We start from the raw sequence: 23,599 nt of genomic DNA on the forward strand, positions 1-23,599 counted from the left end.
TTTTTTTTTTTTTTTTTTTTTTTTTTTTTTTTTTTGGAGAAAAATATGTTACGGGAATTTAAATATATGAATCAATGAAAATTAATTACACAACAAATCAACGTAGGTTCTTTAATTGGATAAAATTATCTAAATTTTAAAATTTACGTTGTGAAACATTAAATAATGAAAATTTTTAATTTATTATTTTTACCTTTTTGTATTTTTATTAATTTTCTCCCAGTGGGCCGAACGAGAGAACAAAAACTCATCCTGTGGAACTTGAGCCCATATCGGAAGTTGGGCCGCTTGTCTTGGCCCACAGAGAGGGAATGGGCCATTTATCCTTGAAGCCCATACATCATAATAAGACAACGTTAAACTAATGTCTTTAATAGATTTTTAAATTTTCTATTTTTTAAAAAATAATTGATACATCCAATATAAATTAAAATCATGTATAATAGATTTGTGAGTTTAAAAAAATTGAAAAAAAAATTAAATTTATAATTTTGAAAATTCATAGACGAAATAAATATAAGTCTGCCTTAGGGTAATTAAATTTGTAATTTAACTTTATATAAACTCTATACCAAATAGATGCATTTTAAAAGTGACCATAAACATGAGAAAATTAATGAATTAAGATATGAGTTAGTGGATAATGTAAGAATTGAGGTTAATTAAAAAAAGAAAAAAAGCGTTAGGAAATTTAGGGGATTAAAGGATTTAAGGCTAAATCATAGGGAGCTCACGCAAGGGCAGGTGGAGTTCGTAGAGTCAACGCCCGGAGGTTATTACCCTCCAGCGGGAGGGGTGGGGAGCTCATTTTGGCTGTTACGGTCCCGTTGTTACGGCGCTGCAACTACAGACGAGAAAGGGATCAATCCGACGCCGTCCCGCCGATTGCTTTCAATTCCGGCACTCGACTGGTTGCCACTAGCTTCCCTTCCTTTCTCTTTTATTTCTACTTCTTCTTCTCCAAATCCCGATCCCCATTTGCTTACCTTTCAGTTTCCGGATCCTTTTTTGCATCACTGTGAACGCAAATTCCTATATTCTTCCTCCCTTCTCTCTCCGGCAACGGCAGGGATGGATCGACGGCCTATTTAATTGCAGTTATTGTGCAACCTCATCCAGGTAAATTGATCGATTCATAGCGTTGGAATTTTTCTGGTTTTTTTTTAGTGTCGAATATGATTCCTTTGTGGATATTGTTACGGTGTTTGGAATGCTGTGGTTCTGATTTCGTTGATTCGTATTCGAGTTTGATTAAATTTGATTGAGAATTACTCACCCGTAGTCATTTCCTCGCGATTTATGGACTTCGCTTGGCGAAAAGTAGGGCAATCTTGCTCAAGGTATTTTCCTTTGGGCTCGTGATCTCAGCTGGACCTCTATGTTATGAACCTAGGAAGTCTTTTTCATTAGTTGCATCTAACGAATTGGGATGAAATTTTTTATTTAAGATCAAGGAGGGTTTTGAATCAATTAAGAGATTTGGATTAAAACGATTTTCTTTTTAATTTTTAGTTAGATCAGTGGGGTCTAGTGTAGCTGAGGTTGGGAGAAGTTCACAGAAGCGAAAAATGTTGCTATCTTAGCAAAATATAAAATCGAAATGAGAATGATATTGGCAACTAAATTTATGTTTCGGGTTGTGTCTACAAAAGGGTCTATTGATATGAAATCCAGATCGTTGATGTTTTCAACTAACGTAAGAAGATCATGTTCAAACTTTGTCTAACTGGGTCGATTATGGACTCTTTTAATTTCTTTTTTGTTGGTTTGTAAGTCATTATCATAAGGAAATTCTGGCTTCAACTTGACAAATATAATATGAAGTTCTTCTTTCAATCCTTGAATCCAGTCTTATTATTATTATTTTTTACTGTTTTTGACTAAGAAATTCGTTGTTCATTGCTCGATAATATTCCTTTTCATGGAAGTTTTGTTTCCTTTGAAAAGAAAAGTACTGATTTGTGGAGTTCATAATGATTAGGTGAATATTAGATTTTTCTTGCTACCTCCATCTTTTATTTTCTTGTTTTTCATCCTGGATTTATCCTCTTCCTAGCTGAAGTTGTCTGCTATCATTGGTAATGTGGTGGTCAATTTTCTCAGGTAACCAACAATGGTGAGACCATGACTGCTCTGTCATCTTTTACCTAAAACAATAAGTCAGTAGCTTCCTTCCCATACTATTCTCCTTTAAAAGATGGCTATAAGATCTCTACGGGTCAATTCGAGACGAATACGTCCGAAATATCTTCTTTTTATGCTTCTTATTCTTGTTCCGATCAGTGTTATTACCATTTTCAATTATGGTCAAAAGATTTCTTACTTCTTCCGCCCACTTTGGGATAATCCTCCACGCCCTTTTGTGCGTCTACCACACTATTATGCCGAAAATGTGTCTATGGAACATCTTTGTCGCCTCCATGGTTGGTCTTTGCGATCTGAACCTCGCCGTGTTTTTGATGCCATTATCTTCAGCAATGAGCTAGATTTGCTTGAAATTAGATGGCGGGAGCTTTACCCGTATGTCTGGAAGTTTGTAATCCTGGAGTCACATACCACTTTTACAGGCATACGCAAGCCATTAGTATTTGATGCAAATAGGGCTAGATTTTCCTTTGCGAAGAACAAGACAGTCCATGATGTGTTTTCTGGAAAAGTTGCATCTCCTGGGTCGCATAGAAACCCATTTGACCTTGAATCCCAGCAACGCGTAGCTATGAATAGATTACTTCGTCGTGCAGGGATTTCAAATGGTGATCTTTTGATCATGTCGGATACTGATGAGATACCGAGCCCGCATACTGTGAAACTACTGCAATGGTGTGATGAGGTGCCTTCGATAGTCCATCTTGAAATGAGGAACTACATGTATTCTTTCGAGTTCCCGGTGGACTACAGCAGTTGGCGAGCCTCGGTTCATATCTATGGCCCATATACTCACTATAGGCATTCCCGCCAAACCAATCTTATATTCTCTGATGCAGGATGGCATTGTAGCTTTTGCTTTAGGAATATTCAAGACTTTGCATTCAAGATGACAGCTTATAGTCATGCAGACCGTGTAAGGCGGCGGGACTTCTTGAATTACGCCAGGATACAGAAACTCATTTGCCAGGGAGATGATCTCTTTGACATGCTTCCCGAAGAGTACACCTTCCAGGAGCTGATTAAGAAGATGGGCTCTATACCGCGTTCTTCATCGGCCGTTCACCTTCCTGCATACTTGATAGAGAATGCAGACAAGTTCAGATTCCTTCTTCCTGGAGGCTGTGTAAGAACCTCTGCAAACAGCATCCCAGGGCTGAATAGGCAACCATAGAGGCCTCGATCAGTAGTTCGTCCGTTTCTAATCTTGTCTAGCTTGTTTTCGGTACAATTCCGCTTTGCTAGACTATGTGAATATCTAGCTAGCACTGCAGGCTCTTTATTTTGCAAAGGTACCAGAAAGGATAGGTTAAGACACAAATTGCTAACAGAAATGTTTGAAAGTGTTAGCCAGAGCGAGTGATAATATGGTAGATGATCCATTGTTTAGTGTACTGAATTTTGCATTAGTTTGGCAGAGAGAGCGATAGAATGAAAATGGCCTGTACTTCTTCTTTGTTTATCACAAGTTTTTTGTGAGATAGAGATGGAGAATAATTCCTCATCCTAAATCTTATGCTAATGCTTCAAAGAACATGTATAATCTTGTGGAATAGTTCATATATAAGCTGGAATAGCTCAGTTGGTTAGAGCGTGTGGCTGTTAACCACAAGGTCGGAGGTTCAAACCCTCCTTCTAGCGTGTTATATAGTTGTCCATTATTTTTTATAGTTGTCTATATTTTTGTCAACATGTTTACGAACAATTGTAAATTTATTAGTAATTTATTTATTTTTAATAATTTTAGTTTATCAAAAAAATTTACTTCAATAAAATATGTTGAAATAGCTCAGTTGGTTAGAGTGTGTGGCAATTAACCATAAGGTTGGAGGTTCAACCCCTTCTTCTAGCGTGTTATAGTTGTCTACATTTTTGTCAACATGATTAGGTAACAATTGCAAATTTATTAATAATATTTAGTATACATTTATTTTTTTTTTATAATTTTAGTTTACCAAAAAAATTTATTTCAAAAAAACATGTTGGAATAGCTCAGTTGGTTAGAGCGTGTGACCCTTAACCACAAGGTTGGAGGTTCAAGCCCGTTGTGCCAACTTGAGCAAATTTATTAATAATATTTTTATTTTTTATAATTTTAGTTTACCAAAAAAATTTATTTTAACAAAATGTGCTAGAATAGCTCAGTTTGTTAGTGTGTGGCTGTTAACCACAAGGTCGGAGGTTGAAGCCTCCTTCTAGCGTGTTATAGTTGTTGTCAACATGATTAGAACAATTGCAAATTAGTATGCATTTATTTATTTTTTTATAATTTTAGTTTACCAAAAAAAAAAATTTAAAAAAAGTATGCTAGAATAGCTCAGTTTGTTAGAGCGTGTGGCTGTTAACCACAAGGTCGGAGGTTCTAGCGTATTATAGTGATTAGGTAACAATTGCAAATTAGTATGCTTTTTTTTTTTTTTATAATTTTAGTTTACCAAAAAAATTGATTTCAATAAAATATGCTGGAATAGCTCAGTTGGTTAGAGCGTGTGGCTATTAACCACAAGGTTGGAGGTTCAAGCCCTCCTTCTAGCGGTATTATAGTGATTAGGTAACCATTGCAAATTAGTATGGGTTGGAGGTTCAAGCCCTCCTTCTAGCGGTATTATAGTGATTAGGTAACCATTGCAAATTAGTATGTTTTTTTTTTTTTATAATTTTAGTTTGCGGTATTATAGTGATTAGGTAACCATTGCAAATTAGTATGTTTTTTTTTTTTTATAATTTTAGTTTACCAAAAAAATTGATTTCAATAAAATATGTTAGAATAGTTCAGTTGGTTAGAGCGTGTGGCTGTTAACCACAAGATCGGAGGTTCAAGCCCTCCTTCCAGTGTGTTATAGTTGTCTACCTCCTTCTAGCGTGTTTTAGTTTACCAAAAAAATTTATTTCAATAAAATATGCTGGAATAGGTCTACCTCCTTCTAGCGTGTTTTAGTTTACCAAAAAAATTTATTTCAATAAAATATGCTGGAATAGTTCAGTTGGTTAGAGCGTGTGGCTATTAACCACAAGGTTGGAGGTTCAAGCCCTCCTTCTAGCGGTATTATAGTGATTAGGTAACCATTGCAAATTAGTATGTTTTTTTTTTTTTATAATTTTAGTTTGCGGTATTATAGTGATTAGGTAACCATTGCAAATTAGTATGTTTTTTTTTTTTTATAATTTTAGTTTACCAAAAAAATTGATTTCAATAAAATATGTTAGAATAGTTCAGTTGGTTAGAGCGTGTGGCTGTTAACCACAAGATCGGAGGTTCAAGCCCTCCTTCCAGTGTGTTATAGTTGTCTACCTCCTTCTAGCGTGTTTTAGTTTACCAAAAAAATTTATTTCAATAAAATATGCTGGAATAGGTCTACCTCCTTCTAGCGTGTTTTAGTTTACCAAAAAAATTTATTTCAATAAAATATGCTGGAATAGTTCAGTTGGTTAGAGCGTGTGGCTATTAACCACAAGGTTGGAGGTTCAAGCCCTCCTTCTAGCGGTATTATAGTGATTAGGTAACCATTGCAAATTAGTATGTTTTTTTTTTTTTATAATTTTAGTTTGCGGTATTATAGTGATTAGGTAACCATTGCAAATTAGTATGTTTTTTTTTTTTTATAATTTTAGTTTACCAAAAAAATTGATTTCAATAAAATATGTTGGAATAGTTCAGTTGGTTAGAGCGTGTGGCTGTTAACCACAAGATCGGAGGTTCAAGCCCTCCTTCCAGTGTGTTATAGTTGTCTACCTCCTTCTAGCGTGTTTTAGTTTACCAAAAAAATTTATTTCAATAAAATATGCTGGAATAGGTCTACCTCCTTCTAGCGTGTTTTAGTTTACCAAAAAAATTTATTTCAATAAAATATGCTGGAATAGCTCAGTTGGTTAGAGCGTGTGGCTATTAACCACAAGGTTGGAGGTTCAAGCCCTCCTTCTAGCGGTATTATAGTGATTAGGTAACCATTGCAAATTAGTATGTTTTTTTTTTTTTATAATTTTAGTTTACCAAAAAAATTGATTTCAATAAAATATGTTGGAATAGTTCAGTTGGTTAGAGCGTGTGGCTGTTAACCACAAGGTCGGAGGTTCAAGCCCTCCTTCTAGTGTGTTATAGTTGTCTACCTCCTTCTAGCGTGTTTTAGTTTACCAAAAAAATTTATTTCAATAAAATATGCTGGAATAGCTCAGTTGGTTAGAGCGTGTGGCTATTAACCACAAGGTTGGAGGTTCAAGCCCTCCTTCTAGCGGTATTATAGTGATTAGGTAACCATTGCAAATTAGTATGTTTTTTTTTTTTTATAATTTTAGTTTACCAAAAAAATTGATTTCAATAAAATATGTTGGAATAGTTCAGTTGGTTAGAGCGTGTGGCTATTAACCACAAGGTTGGAGGTTCAAGCCCTCCTTCTAGCGGTATTATAGTGATTAGGTAACCATTGCAAATTAGTATGTTTTTTTTTTTTTATAATTTTAGTTTACCAAAAAAATTGATTTCAATAAAATATGTTGGAATAGTTCAGTTGGTTAGAGCGTGTGGCTATTAACCACAAGGTTGGAGGTTCAAGCCCTCCTTCTAGCGGTATTATAGTGATTAGGTAACCATTGCAAATTAGTATGTTTTTTTTTTTTTATAATTTTAGTTTACCAAAAAAATTGATTTCAATAAAATATGTTGGAATAGTTCAGTTGGTTAGAGCGTGTGGCTATTAACCACAAGGTTGGAGGTTCAAGCCCTCCTTCTAGCGGTATTATAGTGATTAGGTAACCATTGCAAATTAGTATGTTTTTTTTTTTTTATAATTTTAGTTTACCAAAAAAATTGATTTCAATAAAATATGTTGGAATAGTTCAGTTGGTTAGAGCGTGTGGCTATTAACCACAAGGTTGGAGGTTCAAGCCCTCCTTCTAGCGGTATTATAGTGATTAGGTAACCATTGCAAATTAGTATGTTTTTTTTTTTTTATAATTTTAGTTTACCAAAAAAATTGATTTCAATAAAATATGTTGGAATAGTTCAGTTGGTTAGAGCGTGTGGCTATTAACCACAAGGTTGGAGGTTCAAGCCCTCCTTCTAGCGGTATTATAGTGATTAGGTAACCATTGCAAATTAGTATGTTTTTTTTTTTTTATAATTTTAGTTTACCAAAAAAATTGATTTCAATAAAATATGTTGGAATAGTTCAGTTGGTTAGAGCGTGTGGCTATTAACCACAAGGTTGGAGGTTCAAGCCCTCCTTCTAGCGGTATTATAGTGATTAGGTAACCATTGCAAATTAGTATGTTTTTTTTTTTTTATAATTTTAGTTTACCAAAAAAATTGATTTCAATAAAATATGTTGGAATAGTTCAGTTGGTTAGAGCGTGTGGCTATTAACCACAAGGTTGGAGGTTCAAGCCCTCCTTCTAGCGGTATTATAGTGATTAGGTAACCATTGCAAATTAGTATGTTTTTTTTTTTTTATAATTTTAGTTTACCAAAAAAATTGATTTCAATAAAATATGTTGGAATAGTTCAGTTGGTTAGAGCGTGTGGCTATTAACCACAAGGTTGGAGGTTCAAGCCCTCCTTCTAGCGGTATTATAGTGATTAGGTAACCATTGCAAATTAGTATGTTTTTTTTTTTTTATAATTTTAGTTTACCAAAAAAATTGATTTCAATAAAATATGTTGGAATAGTTCAGTTGGTTAGAGCGTGTGGCTATTAACCACAAGGTTGGAGGTTCAAGCCCTCCTTCTAGCGGTATTATAGTGATTAGGTAACCATTGCAAATTAGTATGTTTTTTTTTTTTTATAATTTTAGTTTACCAAAAAAATTGATTTCAATAAAATATGTTGGAATAGTTCAGTTGGTTAGAGCGTGTGGCTATTAACCACAAGGTTGGAGGTTCAAGCCCTCCTTCTAGCGGTATTATAGTGATTAGGTAACCATTGCAAATTAGTATGTTTTTTTTTTTTTATAATTTTAGTTTACCAAAAAAATTGATTTCAATAAAATATGTTGGAATAGTTCAGTTGGTTAGAGCGTGTGGCTATTAACCACAAGGTTGGAGGTTCAAGCCCTCCTTCTAGCGGTATTATAGTGATTAGGTAACCATTGCAAATTAGTATGTTTTTTTTTTTTTATAATTTTAGTTTACCAAAAAAATTGATTTCAATAAAATATGTTGGAATAGTTCAGTTGGTTAGAGCGTGTGGCTATTAACCACAAGGTTGGAGGTTCAAGCCCTCCTTCTAGCGGTATTATAGTGATTAGGTAACCATTGCAAATTAGTATGTTTTTTTTTTTTTATAATTTTAGTTTACCAAAAAAATTGATTTCAATAAAATATGTTGGAATAGTTCAGTTGGTTAGAGCGTGTGGCTATTAACCACAAGGTTGGAGGTTCAAGCCCTCCTTCTAGCGGTATTATAGTGATTAGGTAACCATTGCAAATTAGTATGTTTTTTTTTTTTTATAATTTTAGTTTACCAAAAAAATTGATTTCAATAAAATATGTTGGAATAGTTCAGTTGGTTAGAGCGTGTGGCTATTAACCACAAGGTTGGAGGTTCAAGCCCTCCTTCTAGCGGTATTATAGTGATTAGGTAACCATTGCAAATTAGTATGTTTTTTTTTTTTTATAATTTTAGTTTACCAAAAAAATTGATTTCAATAAAATATGTTGGAATAGTTCAGTTGGTTAGAGCGTGTGGCTATTAACCACAAGGTTGGAGGTTCAAGCCCTCCTTCTAGCGGTATTATAGTGATTAGGTAACCATTGCAAATTAGTATGTTTTTTTTTTTTTATAATTTTAGTTTACCAAAAAAATTGATTTCAATAAAATATGTTGGAATAGTTCAGTTGGTTAGAGCGTGTGGCTATTAACCACAAGGTTGGAGGTTCAAGCCCTCCTTCTAGCGGTATTATAGTGATTAGGTAACCATTGCAAATTAGTATGTTTTTTTTTTTTTATAATTTTAGTTTACCAAAAAAATTGATTTCAATAAAATATGTTGGAATAGTTCAGTTGGTTAGAGCGTGTGGCTATTAACCACAAGGTTGGAGGTTCAAGCCCTCCTTCTAGCGGTATTATAGTGATTAGGTAACCATTGCAAATTAGTATGTTTTTTTTTTTTTATAATTTTAGTTTACCAAAAAAATTGATTTCAATAAAATATGTTGGAATAGTTCAGTTGGTTAGAGCGTGTGGCTATTAACCACAAGGTTGGAGGTTCAAGCCCTCCTTCTAGCGGTATTATAGTGATTAGGTAACCATTGCAAATTAGTATGTTTTTTTTTTTTTATAATTTTAGTTTACCAAAAAAATTGATTTCAATAAAATATGTTGGAATAGTTCAGTTGGTTAGAGCGTGTGGCTATTAACCACAAGGTTGGAGGTTCAAGCCCTCCTTCTAGCGGTATTATAGTGATTAGGTAACCATTGCAAATTAGTATGTTTTTTTTTTTTTATAATTTTAGTTTACCAAAAAAATTGATTTCAATAAAATATGTTGGAATAGTTCAGTTGGTTAGAGCGTGTGGCTATTAACCACAAGGTTGGAGGTTCAAGCCCTCCTTCTAGCGGTATTATAGTGATTAGGTAACCATTGCAAATTAGTATGTTTTTTTTTTTTTATAATTTTAGTTTACCAAAAAAATTGATTTCAATAAAATATGTTGGAATAGTTCAGTTGGTTAGAGCGTGTGGCTATTAACCACAAGGTTGGAGGTTCAAGCCCTCCTTCTAGCGGTATTATAGTGATTAGGTAACCATTGCAAATTAGTATGTTTTTTTTTTTTTATAATTTTAGTTTACCAAAAAAATTGATTTCAATAAAATATGTTGGAATAGTTCAGTTGGTTAGAGCGTGTGGCTATTAACCACAAGGTTGGAGGTTCAAGCCCTCCTTCTAGCGGTATTATAGTGATTAGGTAACCATTGCAAATTAGTATGTTTTTTTTTTTTTATAATTTTAGTTTACCAAAAAAATTGATTTCAATAAAATATGTTGGAATAGTTCAGTTGGTTAGAGCGTGTGGCTGTTAACCACAAGATCGGAGGTTCAAGCCCTCCTTCCAGTGTGTTATAGTTGTCTACCTCCTTCTAGCGTGTTTTAGTTTACCAAAAAAATTTATTTCAATAAAATATGCTGGAATAGCTCAGTTGGTTAGAGCGTGTGGCTATTAACCACAAGGTTGGAGGTTCAAGCCCTCCTTCTAGCGGTATTATAGTGATTAGGTAACCATCGCAAATTAGTATGTTTTTTTTTTTTTATAATTTTAGTTTACCAAAAAAATTGATTTCAATAAAATATGTTGGAATAGTTCAGTTGGTTAGAGCGTGTGGCTGTTAACCACAAGATCGGAGGTTCAAGCCCTCCTTCCAGTGTGTTATAGTTGTCTACCTCCTTCTAGCGTGTTTTAGTTTACCAAAAAAATTTATTTCAATAAAATATGCTGGAATAGCTCAACGTCAAATGTTCAAATCTTCCTAGTTATAGTTGTAAATTCTCGTACTCGTGTAATACTTAAAAAAAAAAAAAAAAAAAAAAAGAAGAAACATACCACACATGCATAATATAAAAACAATTAATTGAAATCATTATTCTATAATGTCCAAGCATCAAAAGATAAGATACCTTCTTATACAGTCCTACATTTCTGCAAAACAAATACAAAAACCTGTTAGATATTGTCCAATTCATGCCCATTCAATGCCATGAATCGTTCATGTTATCCAAAAGCTGCTATATACAAGTAAGGAAAAATGTGAATAAACTCTATAAAGATTTGTAGATCATACAGCCACAATGAAATCCTCTTTCTCTGCAGCCATTTCTATTCTCAGTTATTTCAGCGTATGAATCCATGTGGTTTCATTTCAGGGATGAACTCAATAAAATGCAAATCCCTGGAGAGTTAAACAATCAATCAAATCAGACACGGAGAGAAGTAAATCTCATGCTCTTCAATCAGAATAAGGCAGGGAATCCATGCAGAGGTGCACAAGTTTTCTCTGGTATTGTCCATAATATTCACCAACTGCAATAACATCATCATTTGCAGGGTCCAACCCGGGCAACTTAATGAGTTCTTTCTTCAAACCATGAGAATCCGACTCATCATCTGAGTTTTCGAAATTTGAGATAAATTCTGTATGTATTTCTCGACAAGCCACGATGAACATGGCTGCAGTATCGGGTTGTTGCGAGTCGCGAAGTGCTGCTAGTGCCTCTTGTAGTGCACCAGCTGTGACATACAATATCAGTGCCCTGTAAAGGGGCGATTTCAGCATACCATGTTGGAGGAAAACTTGTATGCAAGTAAACAGAGAAGAAAATGGTGATACCTCCAGATGTTATGTTCGCTATGGAAGACGTGATTGGCCCACCTTAGTAGTACCCTGAAGAACATATGAAATAGCCAATCCGAGAAATCCACATGAATAATGGTACGATAATTTTGAAATGTTCCATAAAAAGCAACAATGTTTGAGTAAAATTGTGTTCATTTATCATTTAAGACATCTAATAAAAACAACAGAAAATAATACGAAAATCTTTTAACTCTTAAGTACCTCGAATAGTCAGATCCTTTCAAATGTGTGGCAGCTAAAGTCGCAGCATCCGTCCAGCATCCAGCATCTTGAAGCTGTGTGAGAATGGCATTAGAACAATCCAGCCCAAGAGAAAACAAAAAATTAACAGAATCACCATGATAGAAAATATATTTTTGAAGAAATTATGTCCTGTCATCTATTATGTTCACTAAAAAAAAAAAAGTCCACATTAAGAGAGATTCGATCATGAACAAGGCAGACATTCTTCTATTCTGTATGATGAAGAATATACATGTGAGAGAACGAAACATTCTTTATAAGAGTGTGAAAACCTCTCCCTAACAGCGCGTTTTAAAAACCTTGAAGGGAAGCTCGAAAGGGAAAGCCTAAAGAGGACAATATCTGCTAGTGGTGTGTTTGGAGCGTTACAAATAGTATCAGAGCTAGAGCCAGAGCCAGACACCGGGTAGTGTGTCAGCAAGGATACTGGGCCGTGAAGGGGGGGTGGATTGAGAGGTCCCACATCGATTAGAGAAGGGAATGAGTGTCGGGGAGGACGCTGGGCCCCGAAAGAGGGGTGGATTGTGAGATCCCACATCGGAGCCCCAAAGGGAGGTGGATACCGGGAGGTGTGCCAGCAAAGACGCTGGGCCCCGAAAGGGGATGGATTGTGAGATCCCACATCGATTGGAGAGAGGAACGAGTGCAAGCGAGGACGCTGGGCCCCGAAGGGAGGTGGATTGTGAGATCCCATATCGGTTGGAGAGGAGAACGAAACAATCTTTATAAGGGTGTGAAAACCTCTCCCTAGCATACGCGTTTTAAAAACTTTGAGAGGGGCTTGGACTGTTACACCTAAAATCCCTTATCTCTTGGGTTTGACTGCTCATCATCCTCAATTCTCGCACTCGTCTTTCATAGATGAAACTTCTTAATGTTACTTTTCTAACTGGAAAATATGGGAGGTATTATAAGGGGGAAGATGAAAGATCTTCTATCACAGCAACAGAAAAGAACAACCTGTCAAGTGTAAAGTAACTATATGTGATCAAGCTCGACTATAGGTTGAACCGATATGAACGTGAATCAATTGTTCCTATGCCTTAGAAAGTATAAATTCAATAAAACCTAAAAATATATGAAAAGAGAAGACATCTTGATATATGGACACCTGAGAACAAGCTTCTTGATATCTTCCTACAGCGCAGAGAAGATGAGTTCCAGACAATGACCGGTCACTCCTCACCATGTTGGCTGCAACAACCTAACAGCAGAGAAGGGTGCATCTGATCATGACAAGTTCTTCAACATCCAAATTGAAGCTATTCAACCAAACATACCTTGACAGCTAGTTCTAGAAGCGATCTTGACACTGCTGAAGAAAGTGCAACGGCGCGTAGAGCATTTGCATAGAAGTAAGAGCTCTCTGGAGAGGTGGAAAGCAGTATACTAACAGCAGCTTCTAAGTTTCCAACAGACACAAGCCTAATGATAAAACCAGTTAGATAGACAAAGGTAATGCAGATTGAATTCTTTAGAAGGAACAAAAGCGTGAGAACATTGAAAAGGACAACTCAATTGCAATGAAAGAGCTCCAGAGGCTGAAACCAACAAGAGTGGTAATTTGAATTTTGAAATATGCTCCTTTAAGAGAATAGCATTTTCCTTTACAACCAAGCTGTTGCCTAATAGCAACACATGCATTCACGTAATAAACATAGGATCAGCAGAAGCCATTTTTGCAGTCATGTAAGTTTATACGCCCACGCAAATAAAAACACTATAGTGCAGATGAACAGGACGGAGTTAAGCTGATCTTACTCATGTACACGGTTTTGAATATCCTCTTCCCCATCCAATTTTTCATGCCAAGTTATGCGTTCACTTGCACTTTCCCACAAATCTTCTTCTTTGAAAGCCATTGCCATAAGATGGCCTTGACCCTGCAATAACAAAAGCCACATCATTAGCCATAATGAAATAAGTGAAAATCTTGTGAAAGATTACATAAAAACTCCAGTAAGCATCAAAATAAATGAGTAAGAGTGATGGATGGTTTTTAACTTGCTAATTAAGAAGTCTAGCAAACGAGCAAGAGATTTACAAATGATTCTTTCTTCCCAGTTCTTGGCATTGATTTTCCCTTTGAGCTTATCCTATTCAGCATTGAAATTTCATCAAGATCCACATTAGAAGCAGAGGATCGGCCTCTCTGGGGAGACTTATTTGCTAACATATTCATCAGATGACTTAGAGCATTGGGCAACTGTAGCCAAAAGAGGGCTTCAGACCATTCACCAAAAATTGCGGCAGCGAAGGCAAACCTCAAAGCAGAGCCTTTATGTACTAACTTTGAATATAATTTTGCCCTCGCATCATCAAGTATGCAACCTTCAGCCGTGAAACATTGAGAATAGGTTAGAATAATGAAGATCACCATCTGTGTAGAAAGAAGAGACTAGAGCGTTTTCATAGCCATAGGTCATGAGAACAGCATATGGGACAGAATATAACCTTCTATACGGTAAGGTTCAAGCACCTTGAGAAGCATTTCTGGCACCACAGAATCACCAACAGGGGGTAGGTCCATCATGTGACTCCGAAGGTCACCACCAGCTGCTGAAACTCCAGACGCGAGTTGAGGTCTCGTATTTAACCAGGAGGGCTTTACACCTAACTGCAAGATCATCCGCAATGCCTGTCGAGAATAAAATTAACATGAGTTTCATTCAAAAAATATATGTCTGATCCCATACTCCAAAATCTGCATTTAATGTTGGCTCTTTGATTTGTACACTTTAATCTGCATCTCTATTCTCTACAAACGCTTCACATGTACATTTCCATCTACATCTCTATTCCCTACAAATGCTTCACATATTGCAAAAACTAGAGCCTGCTTAAAATGCAACGAAAAATAATTGACTGAACCAAAAATGGAAATAAGTTTCAATTTTCCTATAACAAGAGATTAGGAATAGGAATAAGATGCATGTGATGAGGAGAACAGATGAAAAATATTTACCAATGCATGTGGAGTAGGAAGTAACATTGGTGAACATATAGGCACCGGCCGAAATCTTTCCTTGACCGTCTTGGGTCCATAGCCATGCTTTTTTCCATTACTGCATAAAATAAGGGTTACATAAGCGCAATCGTAGATAGCATTTAAACCACACACCTTTAAAAGATTATTAATAATAATAATAAAGAAAAAAACAGGACAGAACGAGTTTCATATACCAGACACCTATTGTGTCCTTTACTTAAGTCGATGTTTTGTTCCTTGTAGATTGATTGAGCTTTTCTATTTGCACTGTTCTATATACTGTGCATCAGAAGAATACAGTGACTACTGTCTAAGAAAGAAGCCCACAGAGTGCATATGGAATAGGAACCCAAGTAGCATCACGGTACAATAACGTGATTTAGGACTAGTACACTTCTTTTCAGTTTACAGTCAACCTCCAACACACTCGGGTAGTTCTTTACTCGTGCTCGTATTGTTTCCTTGTTAATTATAAACCATGACGTTCTGATCAAGCACATGAATTTTCAATAAGAAGATAGAAGGGAGAAAGAAGAAAAAAAAAAAAAAAAACCTTACAAACGCATACCAATTCAAATATATATGTTCTTGTAACTTTTAACCTCAATAATTCACAAGGCATTGATGCAAGTAGCAACAATATTTTAAAACTAAATCCTGTACAGAAAATACCAACAACAATAAATTAAATAATTTAAAAACTAAATCCCTAAGATTCAAATGGAACTCCAGTACTTACACTATGATCTCAACAAGACGAAAGCTACTATCAGCTCCAGCAATACATAAAACTAGAGGATCTTTTCTATCCGTTCGTAGAGGCAACCAATCAAGTTCCGAGACAAGGGTCCCTTGAGATTGATGTTGTAAAATGGAATTAGCCAAGGGATCCTGTGAATCCTGCCACCGAAACGTATACATGGATTTATAATCAATAACAGAAAATCCCTTCAAATTATCCATGGTATAACATGCTCTGGGAGAAAACATGCATGCAATCCCACGCACCTAATACTCAAAAGAATCAGCACTCTTTGAATGTTAAAGGGCCTAATATTAATCTACAGATTGCCAAACGCAGCAAAGGTAACAAATTGAAGGCCCAATATTAAAAAAGCTCATAAATAATATAAGAAAACATGAAGTGCAATAGAACCAGAAATTTATGGAAAATGTAAATTGGTTAGATTTATATTTACAAAATCAAATAGCAATTTAAAAATAAATAAATAAAACTTACAAGATCAAATACGGAAAATGTATTATCATAAAATAGAACAGCTATACGTCCTCTGCTGTGGTCTCCAGGAACTACAGGGGAAAATTTGATTCGCCTGATTCCTTCTCTGTGGGTGTTAAAAGAAGAAGAATGCCCGGTTGTTACATCCCACCAGCGAATGTTACCTGACCTATCACCCATGACCTGAAAAATGTCCGAATTAGAGTTATCAAGCCATCCAGCTGAAGCCACCAAAAATCATAATTTTATTTTATTAAATTCGGAGTGACACGTACCACATGTGGCAAGCGGTAGGCCATGGCTGTAATTAATCCATCAGATGAAACAAATGAAGATGAAGGCCATTTGGGTCTACAGATATGTAAGGAAAAATCTTCATGAGATTTTTCTCATTTGGATGGCAAAGAATTTCATTCAATAAGAATTAAGAACATAACTTTTATGATTCAGACCTCACAGTTCATGATAAACATTCTACAAACGGCAAGGAATTTTATCAGAAAACTCCATATCAGTTATTAATATTTGACCATAGGTAAAATTGAATAAACAATCTATTTTCATCCAAACCCTTGAGGACCAATAGCATTATTGCGTATTAATCTGCAGATTTGAAATTTAGGGGGCGTAACAGTGTATGTTAATCTCTATGTTCCTGTTAGAAACCAACCAAAAGAGCAGGATACTTTAATTTAATCAGCATAAGCTCAATTCGTATGAAAATGTATGAGAGGACCAATAGCATTATTGCGTATTAATTTTGGTCTGTGGTCATGCTATTAGGAAATGAAATCCTAGTATGGCACCTTGTGTCTATTCAAATCATCATTTTACAACAACAGCTTATATTTTTATTTGAATCGAATCCAAATGAATGTCCAATAGACACATAGATTATTAAATTAATTAGAGTTCGGTCTAAATAATACTTTCTTATAATTTTTTCTTTTTTCAATTAGTCTACGGTTTAACTTATGTTTTCTTATTCATTTTTGAAATCGTTCTTATTCCTATAACTCAAGTTGGATAACTCTCACGGAAGGAAAACAACCCTCTAAGATTAAGCATTTCTTTTATCAAACCACCTTTTTACCCACCTCCAACAAAATTCATTTCAATTCTTCACTTTGATCAAGTTTAGTTACTCAGACAAATGAAAAATGTTTTTCTTTGTTTTGAGATTTTTTATTGATATGAACCCAGACATCTCATTCGTGCAATATGAACTTCAATAAAGATGTGAAAAAATATTGTTCAAATTCCCACAAAATAAACTCAAGTTGCAATTCATCACATTAAAGAAAAATCAACCACCATTTATTCTTGGATGGTTACAAATTTTTTGTGGATGAAAATCTAGAGTTATGGTATTTCATTAAGGTCACATTTACATAGTCATAAAATATGAAGGTTACCACTCTTGAAATGTCTCATGGAAGGTCAAGAATTTCATTTTGAGGCTATATGAAGTCATGTATGTTGTCTTTGTAAGGTAGACTTGAAAAATGTAGTAAAAAGAGCATTTATGCTTTCTTTTAGTCAATGACTAAATTTCTTTGCAATTCTTTGTGGTTTAGGTTTTATGCTTATAATCATTCAAGCTTGACCCGATCAATCTTGCTTGTGGAGGATTCAAATTTTAAACCTTATTGCTTTGGAGTTCATGGATATTTAGATCTACACGTCTTACTCTTCAATAAAGTTGTTAGATCGAATTCCCAAGGGTTACAATTATTTGGGATGAAATCATATTAATTTGGGGGTTTTAGCATTTGTGATCTAGGGGTTTGCATATCCATGAGGTTTGTGAGAGTTTATAGATCCAATTGGCTAGGATTACCATGTCACTTACCTTGAATCATTGGATTCTAACATTACTTTGTCTACTCTCTTTGTTTCATATAGTTACACTTCCCTTTATTCTAATTGGAAAAGGCTTTCGTAACCACCATCGATTATCCATCCCTTTGTAAATTTCATACATCAATAAAATTGGTTCTTACAAAAAAAAAATATATATATATATAATATATATATATATATATAATAAATTCTCACACAACACAATTTTAGTGTTTGGATTAGAAACTTGCCCAGTATTATATATGTGGTGAAATATATGAAGTCCAAGTACTTTTGTCGACCAAGATTTATAGTGTACTCTGATGGTATTGAGAAGGAACTATACCTGAAGTCCCGAATTCTTCGCCCATTAACCTCAAACACTCCAAGTGCACCATTTACCAGTGCAAACGCAAAGCTTTCAGAAGTCTCATCCTGATTGCCTTCTGGTGCCTCTGATATGGAAAATAGTTTCACTTAAAGCATGCATAAGGCCAAGTATAACATAACAAACGAAAGTTAAGCCAACCAAAAGCCTGAATATGTGTAATAGTTGGTGACAAAGCAAAGTCGTTCTATTGATAATGAAGCAATGAGAAGTTGCAAATTATAATGTAACAGGCTTACTAGAATCAGATAATGATGCCTTCGTAGTATCCGGTGTCATGGTAGTACGCTCTTTAACAGGCCGCGGAACTGTTGGAAGTGTCCATTCCAAAACTGTAAATGGAAGAGCTAACGATCTAAGCTACATGGAGATAATAAAAATTTCTGTTAACCAGAACATTCCTTTTACACAAAATAACCAGAATAATTCTAACATTTTATTGGAGAACAATAATTTTTAACTTTGTGCAACACAATATAGACATGGAAAAACATCGTCCTATTGGCTATTGCAGTTAATTCTTTTGAAAATGGAAGCAGTGAGAAGTTGCAAAATGTAATCTAGATAATCCATGCAAAATCAACAGCAAGCACGACAAAAGGATTCGAGACTGGAGATCGGTCATGTTTCCAGGTCATTAAGAAACACTAAAATAGAATTCCTGGTATAGGAAATGAAGGCTTTGATATTGCTGAATAGTTGTTCTTTTTTTAAAAAAAAAAATCCACAAATCAGGGAAGATAAGTCATCTCTCCACACTAATGGCAAACAATGGATGGTGTTTGTGAATTTACCATGATAGGAGTCTTTGTCATTGCCCAAACTTCAACCGGAGCGTCTCGAAACAGGATAAGAAGATACCTAGAATTAACCAAGAAACAAAGGAAAGAAGATTAGTACTAGAATAAAGCTGCAAGTAACGTTGCATAAATTTTATGCAACAACATCAGGATATTTGTAACGACCCAGATCCATCGCTAGCAAATATTGTTCTCTTTGGGCTTTCCCACAAGGCTTTAAAACACATCTGCTAGGGGAAGGTTTCTACTCCCTTGTAAAGGGTGTTTTGTTCTCCTCCCCAACCAATGTGACACATCACAATCCACCCCCCCTTTGGGGCCAGCGTCCTCGCTGCCACTCGTTCCTTTCTCCAATTCAATGTGGGACCCTCACCAAATCCACCCCCTTTGGGGCCCAGCGTCCTTGCTGGCACACCGCCTCGTGTCTACCCCTCCTTTGGGGAACAGCGAGAAGGCTGGCACATTGTCCGGTGTTTGGCTCTGATACCATTTATAACGACCCAAGCCCACCGCTAGCAGATATTGTCCTCTTTGGGCTTTCCTTTCTGAGCTTCCCCTCGAGGATTTAAAAAGCGTCTGCTAGGGGAAGATTTCCTCTCGCTTATAAATGGTGGTTTGTTCTCCTCCCCAACCATTGTGGGACATCACCATGTGAGGAGTTTAATGCTAGTATATCCCTACTCCCACATAACTCTTATCTAAAATATTCATTGAGAAGTCTACGACAGACAGAAGCAAACGTATATTGCCCCAAAATTCAAGAAAAAATAGTAGTAGAAGAGAAAACATTATATTACAAATAACAGAAAACATCAGAGACAAAGGTCAACCTTCCAGATGAAGAGGCCCTTAAAGCTCTGATGGGTGCACGTTCTGGCTTTTGCAAAACACGGAAGGTTCTATTAAAGCCACTTCTAAGACAGGTCACAACGAGACGATTAATGAAACCTCCAGACTTCTCATTCACCTGAGTCCACAAGAGTAGTGCATGTTACGTCTTGAATTGCATAATAAAATGAAAAATGCAAACGGGTATACGATAATAAAAAGGTTACTACCAATCCAGTGCTCTTTTTTATTATGAGAATCCGATACTTAAGTACATTTGTACGTGATATAATTCGAACATACGAGCAGAAACACATTGAATGTAAAATGAATATATTCAAACTCAAAATATTGACAAAATACTTAAGCATATACCTGACTGTAAGAAAATGACACCAGTCTGGAATTCCCTAGCCACCGCAAGCCTCTAACGACACTATTATGTACGGAAAAGGACGATGCAACAGAATTGGCAGAAACATCAATAACATCAATGGTTCCACTTTGAGTCCCTAAAGCAACCAATGGTACGGCAACAGCAGGATCGTTTCCTCCACCTCATATAAGAAACCAGGCTAGTCAAGTTTTTCAAACTAGAAACATCCAGCTCATTCAATTGAATTGAACCACCTCAGATCTCATAAAAAATAGTATTACAACTCTGAAGAAATACATGGGTAATATATATTTGCATGTACAGAGCTTAGTCATGAAACTTACGAGCTATTGTAGCTACTAAGGATGGAGATGGCACTGCTAGCATCGTTACTGCAGAAGAAAGAAGCTGAAGCTGACCAACTAAACTGATCTGTATCAATGCTTTAACAGTTAGCAGGCAGAAATTTCCTGATTGAATTAAAAAAGAGGCAACAGCCAAAACCATTTTCTTTATGCGAAATCGAACTTTCATGGAATAAAACAACACATGCTACATTTTACACTTAAATTTGACGCATCCGTGTAGTACTAATGGAAGAACAAAACTAAAGAATAATATTTTGGTAAGAAACTGAGTTGTTCTTAAGAAGAGCGTTAACAAACAGAAGCTAACCTTAAATGACAAATCCAGTTTGCTGAGGTCAGAGGGTGGACGACCACCACTTGTAGAAGAACCCGTGTGGTCAGTGTTGCTGTCTGAGGCTGGCACTTTGCTCATACTCACACCTGCATCATCCTTCTGAGTGTCTTCAGTGCATTCGGAAGTTACGAGCCAGTTCCATACTTTTCCATCATCAGAGATGGATATCAAGTTTATTGAAGAGACATGACCAGATTCATCACAAACATCAAATGGAGTATCAATAGCTGCTTCGGAATGTGCATCAGGCGAACGGGGTACATCAGAACAAAGCTTGCCAACATTTTGGAGGATGGAATCAGACTGGCAGATGACAACAGCAAGAACTGAAGGAGATGGAACAGATGTGCCAATTGAAGGCAGCAACTCTTCCATTGCAGACATTATGTGGACTTGTTCACCTCTGGAAGTATAAACATACAAGTTCGTCTCCTCGAAGTCAAAAATTAAGCAAAATATTCGCGGAAAAGAGTTATATACACCAACAAATCCGATTATGCAAGCCTGTAAGTCAGGTTCCTACCTTGGCATGCACAAAGAAGGATTAATACTCATGATAGAAAGAACAATTGTCATAGGCACTTAAATTTTAGTATAACTGGGAGAATTTTCCACTACTCTGCAACTCAGAATTCAAACTAGACCTCAATAAATTTATGAAGATAAATAGATATAAACACATCCACAGGTCTGGATTTACCTACAACTTTCTCAATCCTTAAGAACATACAAGTCTTAACAAGTCCATTCGTGCAACGTTCCACAGTCCCGTCCCCAAACTCATCCGACCTCCCATTTAAGTACACTTTTTCATACATAACAAACAATCTCATTACAATCGCAACTATACATCTAATCTTATAAACGCTCACGATTTACGTATCTTCGACAGCAATCCAAAATTCTTCAAAACTAGTTTATACACTTCGCAAATTCACAAGGAACGATTCAAGGGGGATAAGTTTCCATGAAATTTTTGAAAAGGGGTAGGCAACCGGACCTGAACATAATAATAACATTTACACGAAACATGGAACAACCTAGGAACCATAAATGTTATTCAACCACTTCATAATTAAACCTTGCAGATATCGACCAAGAGAACTTACCCTTTTCGCCGCCAGGTACTGAGCCTTCCATCCAGGTGAGGACAGTAGAGCAACTCACTGTTCGGATCCGGCAACACATCAAGGAATTTACCACACCCACGAGGCAATGAGGTGCTAAAAAGCGCCGCCTCATACTGCAAGTCAAACACCACCAACTCCCTTGGAAATGTTACAAACAAAATGTGCCTCCACTGAGGCGAAAATGAAAATTTCGCATTATAAAGAGGAAATATGGCGGAGGCCGGCGACGACGATCCGGCAGCCGCATCCCTTTCTAGCTTCTGCAATTCGGTGCAGTCGGTTCCAATCCGTAGCTCCTTGATGACAACGTCGTTTTCTTTCTCGCCAAGAACTTGAACCGATAGAAGGAACCCTTTGAGACCAATTACGCAAAAATGGCGCGAATCGAAAGGATCGAAGCGAATGCAAGACAAATATTCAGGGGAGGCGTCATATTTCCAGACACATCGACCAGTGGTAACACTATAGAGGGAGAGAGCCGAGGCGCCGTGAATTGCAGCGATAAAGTACGAGTCAGGTCCAGACCGCACCCAGCACAGATCCTGAACACCGAACTTGTAGTCGCTAGTATCGAACCAGATAGTTGGAGACTTCAGGCGGAAATCAAGGAGAGCAATGCGACCTTGACGATCAGCAGCGGCGAGATGAAGGTGCGAAGCGGAGGGCTCAGTAGTGAGGAGGTCACGGCGGAGGGGGAGAGGAGTCCACCGTACAGAGGTGACGAAAGGGGAGAGAGAAGAAGTAGTAGTTGACGGCGGAGGCATGGGAATTGATGTGATGAGTTGCATAGAACGAGAATCGACAATGGAGACTGAGCTGCCGGAGGGGAAAGCGAGCAGACCGGAAGGGCTGATGTCGGCGGATCCGAAGTTGTTGCGACTGGGAGGTCCCGGAAGCATACAGTCCCAGGAGTCATAGTGCCGAGTTGGGGAGTGAATCGGAAGAGACGGTGGCCCCAACGATCGGGGGCTTGTCATTCCGGTCAAAGTACGATCAGAGAAGAGAATCGGATGTTGATTGTGGGCGGCGATAAACTAGCAACCATGAGACATCGGATGCGAAAGATCCGGAAAGCGGAGGATTCGGCCGAATCTTCCAAATGGTCTTCGATTAATAGAAAATGAAAATATTGCAGATCGCGGGAGCTGACTTTTGAGCTTCAACTCGCTCAGATTCAAACAACGGCGCCAACACAATCCGCTCACCGTTGATGTGTCTGATTGCTGTTACAATTACAGCAATGTCTGTCTTAAAGATTCTTGGAAATTCCAAATTATAAACTTACGAATTCAACTTTAATGCCTTCAATGAACAAGAGCGTACGAATTCTTATAACAAAAAAAAAAAAAAAAAATCATAAATTATATGATTTTCAATAGAAAAAACACAAATTAACCTTGAATAATTTTATCAAACTGCTTAATTAATACCAAACTTAATCCTCAAGTCGATTAATCAGTAATATCTATTAATCAAAGGCGCAGAAATTTATGCAAATAAGGAAAAAAATCCTTTAGAAATATTTAAGGAGAGAAGTTTCTGACAGCGATATTAATTTCCAAAACAATATTG

The 23,599-nt window shown here is 36.4% G+C and overlaps 2 protein-coding genes and 35 non-coding genes across 38 annotated transcripts in view; 36 read left to right on the plus strand and 1 right to left on the minus strand.

Annotated features, from left to right (window-relative positions):
* The window catches only part of LOC111461467 (beta-1,4-mannosyl-glycoprotein 4-beta-N-acetylglucosaminyltransferase-like), a 5,401-nt gene extending 1,773 nt beyond the window's left edge, over positions 1-3,628 (plus strand). Inside the window, exons 1-2 of one of the 2 annotated variants that reach the window (XM_023104996.1) lie at positions 704-1,119; positions 2,104-3,628. In XM_023104996.1, coding sequence (XP_022960764.1) covers positions 2,198-3,319 — 1,122 coding nt within the window. In that variant the 5' untranslated portion in view covers positions 704-1,119; positions 2,104-2,197 and the 3' untranslated portion in view covers positions 3,320-3,628. Of the gene's footprint in view, positions 1-703; positions 1,120-2,103 lie in introns of those variants that run through there. The other variant, XM_023104997.1, reaches the window with a different exon arrangement.
* An 84-nt stretch (positions 3,629-3,712) lies between these two features.
* TRNAN-GUU lies at positions 3,713-3,786 on the plus strand. Its single transcript has one exon. It is a non-coding gene; the product is annotated as a tRNA-Asn (tRNA).
* Positions 3,787-4,606: 820 nt separating this feature from the next.
* On the plus strand, positions 4,607-4,680 carry TRNAN-AUU. The gene has a single exon. It is a non-coding gene; the product is annotated as a tRNA-Asn (tRNA).
* A 226-nt stretch (positions 4,681-4,906) lies between these two features.
* Positions 4,907-4,980, plus strand: TRNAN-GUU. Its single transcript has one exon. It is a non-coding gene; the product is annotated as a tRNA-Asn (tRNA).
* A 134-nt stretch (positions 4,981-5,114) lies between these two features.
* Positions 5,115-5,188, plus strand: TRNAN-AUU. The gene has a single exon. It is a non-coding gene; the product is annotated as a tRNA-Asn (tRNA).
* Positions 5,189-5,347: 159 nt separating this feature from the next.
* Positions 5,348-5,421, plus strand: TRNAN-GUU. The gene has a single exon. It is a non-coding gene; the product is annotated as a tRNA-Asn (tRNA).
* A 134-nt stretch (positions 5,422-5,555) lies between these two features.
* Positions 5,556-5,629, plus strand: TRNAN-AUU. The gene has a single exon. It is a non-coding gene; the product is annotated as a tRNA-Asn (tRNA).
* A 159-nt stretch (positions 5,630-5,788) lies between these two features.
* TRNAN-GUU lies at positions 5,789-5,862 on the plus strand. The gene has a single exon. It is a non-coding gene; the product is annotated as a tRNA-Asn (tRNA).
* A 134-nt stretch (positions 5,863-5,996) lies between these two features.
* On the plus strand, positions 5,997-6,070 carry TRNAN-AUU. The gene has a single exon. It is a non-coding gene; the product is annotated as a tRNA-Asn (tRNA).
* A 92-nt stretch (positions 6,071-6,162) lies between these two features.
* TRNAN-GUU lies at positions 6,163-6,236 on the plus strand. The gene has a single exon. It is a non-coding gene; the product is annotated as a tRNA-Asn (tRNA).
* Positions 6,237-6,303: 67 nt separating this feature from the next.
* Positions 6,304-6,377, plus strand: TRNAN-AUU. Its single transcript has one exon. It is a non-coding gene; the product is annotated as a tRNA-Asn (tRNA).
* A 92-nt stretch (positions 6,378-6,469) lies between these two features.
* TRNAN-AUU lies at positions 6,470-6,543 on the plus strand. Its single transcript has one exon. It is a non-coding gene; the product is annotated as a tRNA-Asn (tRNA).
* Positions 6,544-6,635: 92 nt separating this feature from the next.
* TRNAN-AUU lies at positions 6,636-6,709 on the plus strand. Its single transcript has one exon. It is a non-coding gene; the product is annotated as a tRNA-Asn (tRNA).
* Positions 6,710-6,801: 92 nt separating this feature from the next.
* Positions 6,802-6,875, plus strand: TRNAN-AUU. The gene has a single exon. It is a non-coding gene; the product is annotated as a tRNA-Asn (tRNA).
* A 92-nt stretch (positions 6,876-6,967) lies between these two features.
* TRNAN-AUU lies at positions 6,968-7,041 on the plus strand. Its single transcript has one exon. It is a non-coding gene; the product is annotated as a tRNA-Asn (tRNA).
* Positions 7,042-7,133: 92 nt separating this feature from the next.
* On the plus strand, positions 7,134-7,207 carry TRNAN-AUU. The gene has a single exon. It is a non-coding gene; the product is annotated as a tRNA-Asn (tRNA).
* Positions 7,208-7,299: 92 nt separating this feature from the next.
* Positions 7,300-7,373, plus strand: TRNAN-AUU. The gene has a single exon. It is a non-coding gene; the product is annotated as a tRNA-Asn (tRNA).
* A 92-nt stretch (positions 7,374-7,465) lies between these two features.
* Positions 7,466-7,539, plus strand: TRNAN-AUU. The gene has a single exon. It is a non-coding gene; the product is annotated as a tRNA-Asn (tRNA).
* Positions 7,540-7,631: 92 nt separating this feature from the next.
* Positions 7,632-7,705, plus strand: TRNAN-AUU. Its single transcript has one exon. It is a non-coding gene; the product is annotated as a tRNA-Asn (tRNA).
* Positions 7,706-7,797: 92 nt separating this feature from the next.
* Positions 7,798-7,871, plus strand: TRNAN-AUU. Its single transcript has one exon. It is a non-coding gene; the product is annotated as a tRNA-Asn (tRNA).
* A 92-nt stretch (positions 7,872-7,963) lies between these two features.
* On the plus strand, positions 7,964-8,037 carry TRNAN-AUU. The gene has a single exon. It is a non-coding gene; the product is annotated as a tRNA-Asn (tRNA).
* A 92-nt stretch (positions 8,038-8,129) lies between these two features.
* Positions 8,130-8,203, plus strand: TRNAN-AUU. Its single transcript has one exon. It is a non-coding gene; the product is annotated as a tRNA-Asn (tRNA).
* A 92-nt stretch (positions 8,204-8,295) lies between these two features.
* On the plus strand, positions 8,296-8,369 carry TRNAN-AUU. Its single transcript has one exon. It is a non-coding gene; the product is annotated as a tRNA-Asn (tRNA).
* A 92-nt stretch (positions 8,370-8,461) lies between these two features.
* On the plus strand, positions 8,462-8,535 carry TRNAN-AUU. The gene has a single exon. It is a non-coding gene; the product is annotated as a tRNA-Asn (tRNA).
* A 92-nt stretch (positions 8,536-8,627) lies between these two features.
* Positions 8,628-8,701, plus strand: TRNAN-AUU. The gene has a single exon. It is a non-coding gene; the product is annotated as a tRNA-Asn (tRNA).
* Positions 8,702-8,793: 92 nt separating this feature from the next.
* Positions 8,794-8,867, plus strand: TRNAN-AUU. The gene has a single exon. It is a non-coding gene; the product is annotated as a tRNA-Asn (tRNA).
* A 92-nt stretch (positions 8,868-8,959) lies between these two features.
* TRNAN-AUU lies at positions 8,960-9,033 on the plus strand. Its single transcript has one exon. It is a non-coding gene; the product is annotated as a tRNA-Asn (tRNA).
* Positions 9,034-9,125: 92 nt separating this feature from the next.
* TRNAN-AUU lies at positions 9,126-9,199 on the plus strand. Its single transcript has one exon. It is a non-coding gene; the product is annotated as a tRNA-Asn (tRNA).
* Positions 9,200-9,291: 92 nt separating this feature from the next.
* TRNAN-AUU lies at positions 9,292-9,365 on the plus strand. Its single transcript has one exon. It is a non-coding gene; the product is annotated as a tRNA-Asn (tRNA).
* A 92-nt stretch (positions 9,366-9,457) lies between these two features.
* On the plus strand, positions 9,458-9,531 carry TRNAN-AUU. Its single transcript has one exon. It is a non-coding gene; the product is annotated as a tRNA-Asn (tRNA).
* A 92-nt stretch (positions 9,532-9,623) lies between these two features.
* Positions 9,624-9,697, plus strand: TRNAN-AUU. Its single transcript has one exon. It is a non-coding gene; the product is annotated as a tRNA-Asn (tRNA).
* Positions 9,698-9,789: 92 nt separating this feature from the next.
* TRNAN-AUU lies at positions 9,790-9,863 on the plus strand. Its single transcript has one exon. It is a non-coding gene; the product is annotated as a tRNA-Asn (tRNA).
* Positions 9,864-9,955: 92 nt separating this feature from the next.
* Positions 9,956-10,029, plus strand: TRNAN-AUU. Its single transcript has one exon. It is a non-coding gene; the product is annotated as a tRNA-Asn (tRNA).
* A 92-nt stretch (positions 10,030-10,121) lies between these two features.
* Positions 10,122-10,195, plus strand: TRNAN-GUU. Its single transcript has one exon. It is a non-coding gene; the product is annotated as a tRNA-Asn (tRNA).
* A 67-nt stretch (positions 10,196-10,262) lies between these two features.
* TRNAN-AUU lies at positions 10,263-10,336 on the plus strand. The gene has a single exon. It is a non-coding gene; the product is annotated as a tRNA-Asn (tRNA).
* Positions 10,337-10,428: 92 nt separating this feature from the next.
* Positions 10,429-10,502, plus strand: TRNAN-GUU. The gene has a single exon. It is a non-coding gene; the product is annotated as a tRNA-Asn (tRNA).
* A 204-nt stretch (positions 10,503-10,706) lies between these two features.
* On the minus strand, positions 10,707-23,004 carry LOC111461632 (WD repeat-containing protein 11-like). The gene is made up of 20 exons (XM_023105231.1): positions 22,007-23,004; positions 20,871-21,300; positions 20,540-20,627; positions 20,195-20,376; positions 19,822-19,958; positions 18,986-19,052; positions 18,431-18,551; positions 18,150-18,258; positions 16,237-16,312; positions 15,962-16,144; positions 15,461-15,621; positions 14,698-14,797; positions 14,187-14,370; positions 13,777-14,063; positions 13,494-13,615; positions 13,013-13,157; positions 12,844-12,936; positions 11,691-11,764; positions 11,463-11,516; positions 10,707-11,385 (listed from the first exon to the last, which is right to left on the minus strand). The coding sequence occupies exons 1-20, from the start codon at positions 23,002-23,004 to the stop codon at positions 11,082-11,084; spliced, it is 3,915 nt and encodes a 1,304-aa protein (XP_022960999.1). The 3' UTR covers positions 10,707-11,081.
* Between the last annotated feature and the right edge of the window lie 595 nt (positions 23,005-23,599).

The sequence above is a fragment of the Cucurbita moschata genome, unplaced genomic scaffold (assembly GCF_002738365.1).
Source record: "Cucurbita moschata cultivar Rifu unplaced genomic scaffold, Cmos_1.0 Cmo_Scf00025, whole genome shotgun sequence".
NCBI classification, from domain to species: Eukaryota; Viridiplantae; Streptophyta; class Magnoliopsida; order Cucurbitales; family Cucurbitaceae; genus Cucurbita; species Cucurbita moschata.

Bases quoted from the DNA above. Each gene is read 5' to 3' on its own strand.
- LOC111461632 (XM_023105231.1), bottom strand. From the start codon at position 23,004: ATGACAAGCCCCCGATCGTTGGGGCCACCGTCTCTTCCGATTCACTCC. The intron at 19,959-20,194 runs GTATATGCTTAA...TTGTGGACTCAG, and splicing joins TGTCATTTTCTTACAGTCAG to GTGAATGAGAAGTCTGGAGG. The intron at 11,386-11,462 runs GTATCACCATTT...GCCCCTTTACAG, and splicing joins AGCGAACATAACATCTGGAG to GGCACTGATATTGTATGTCA.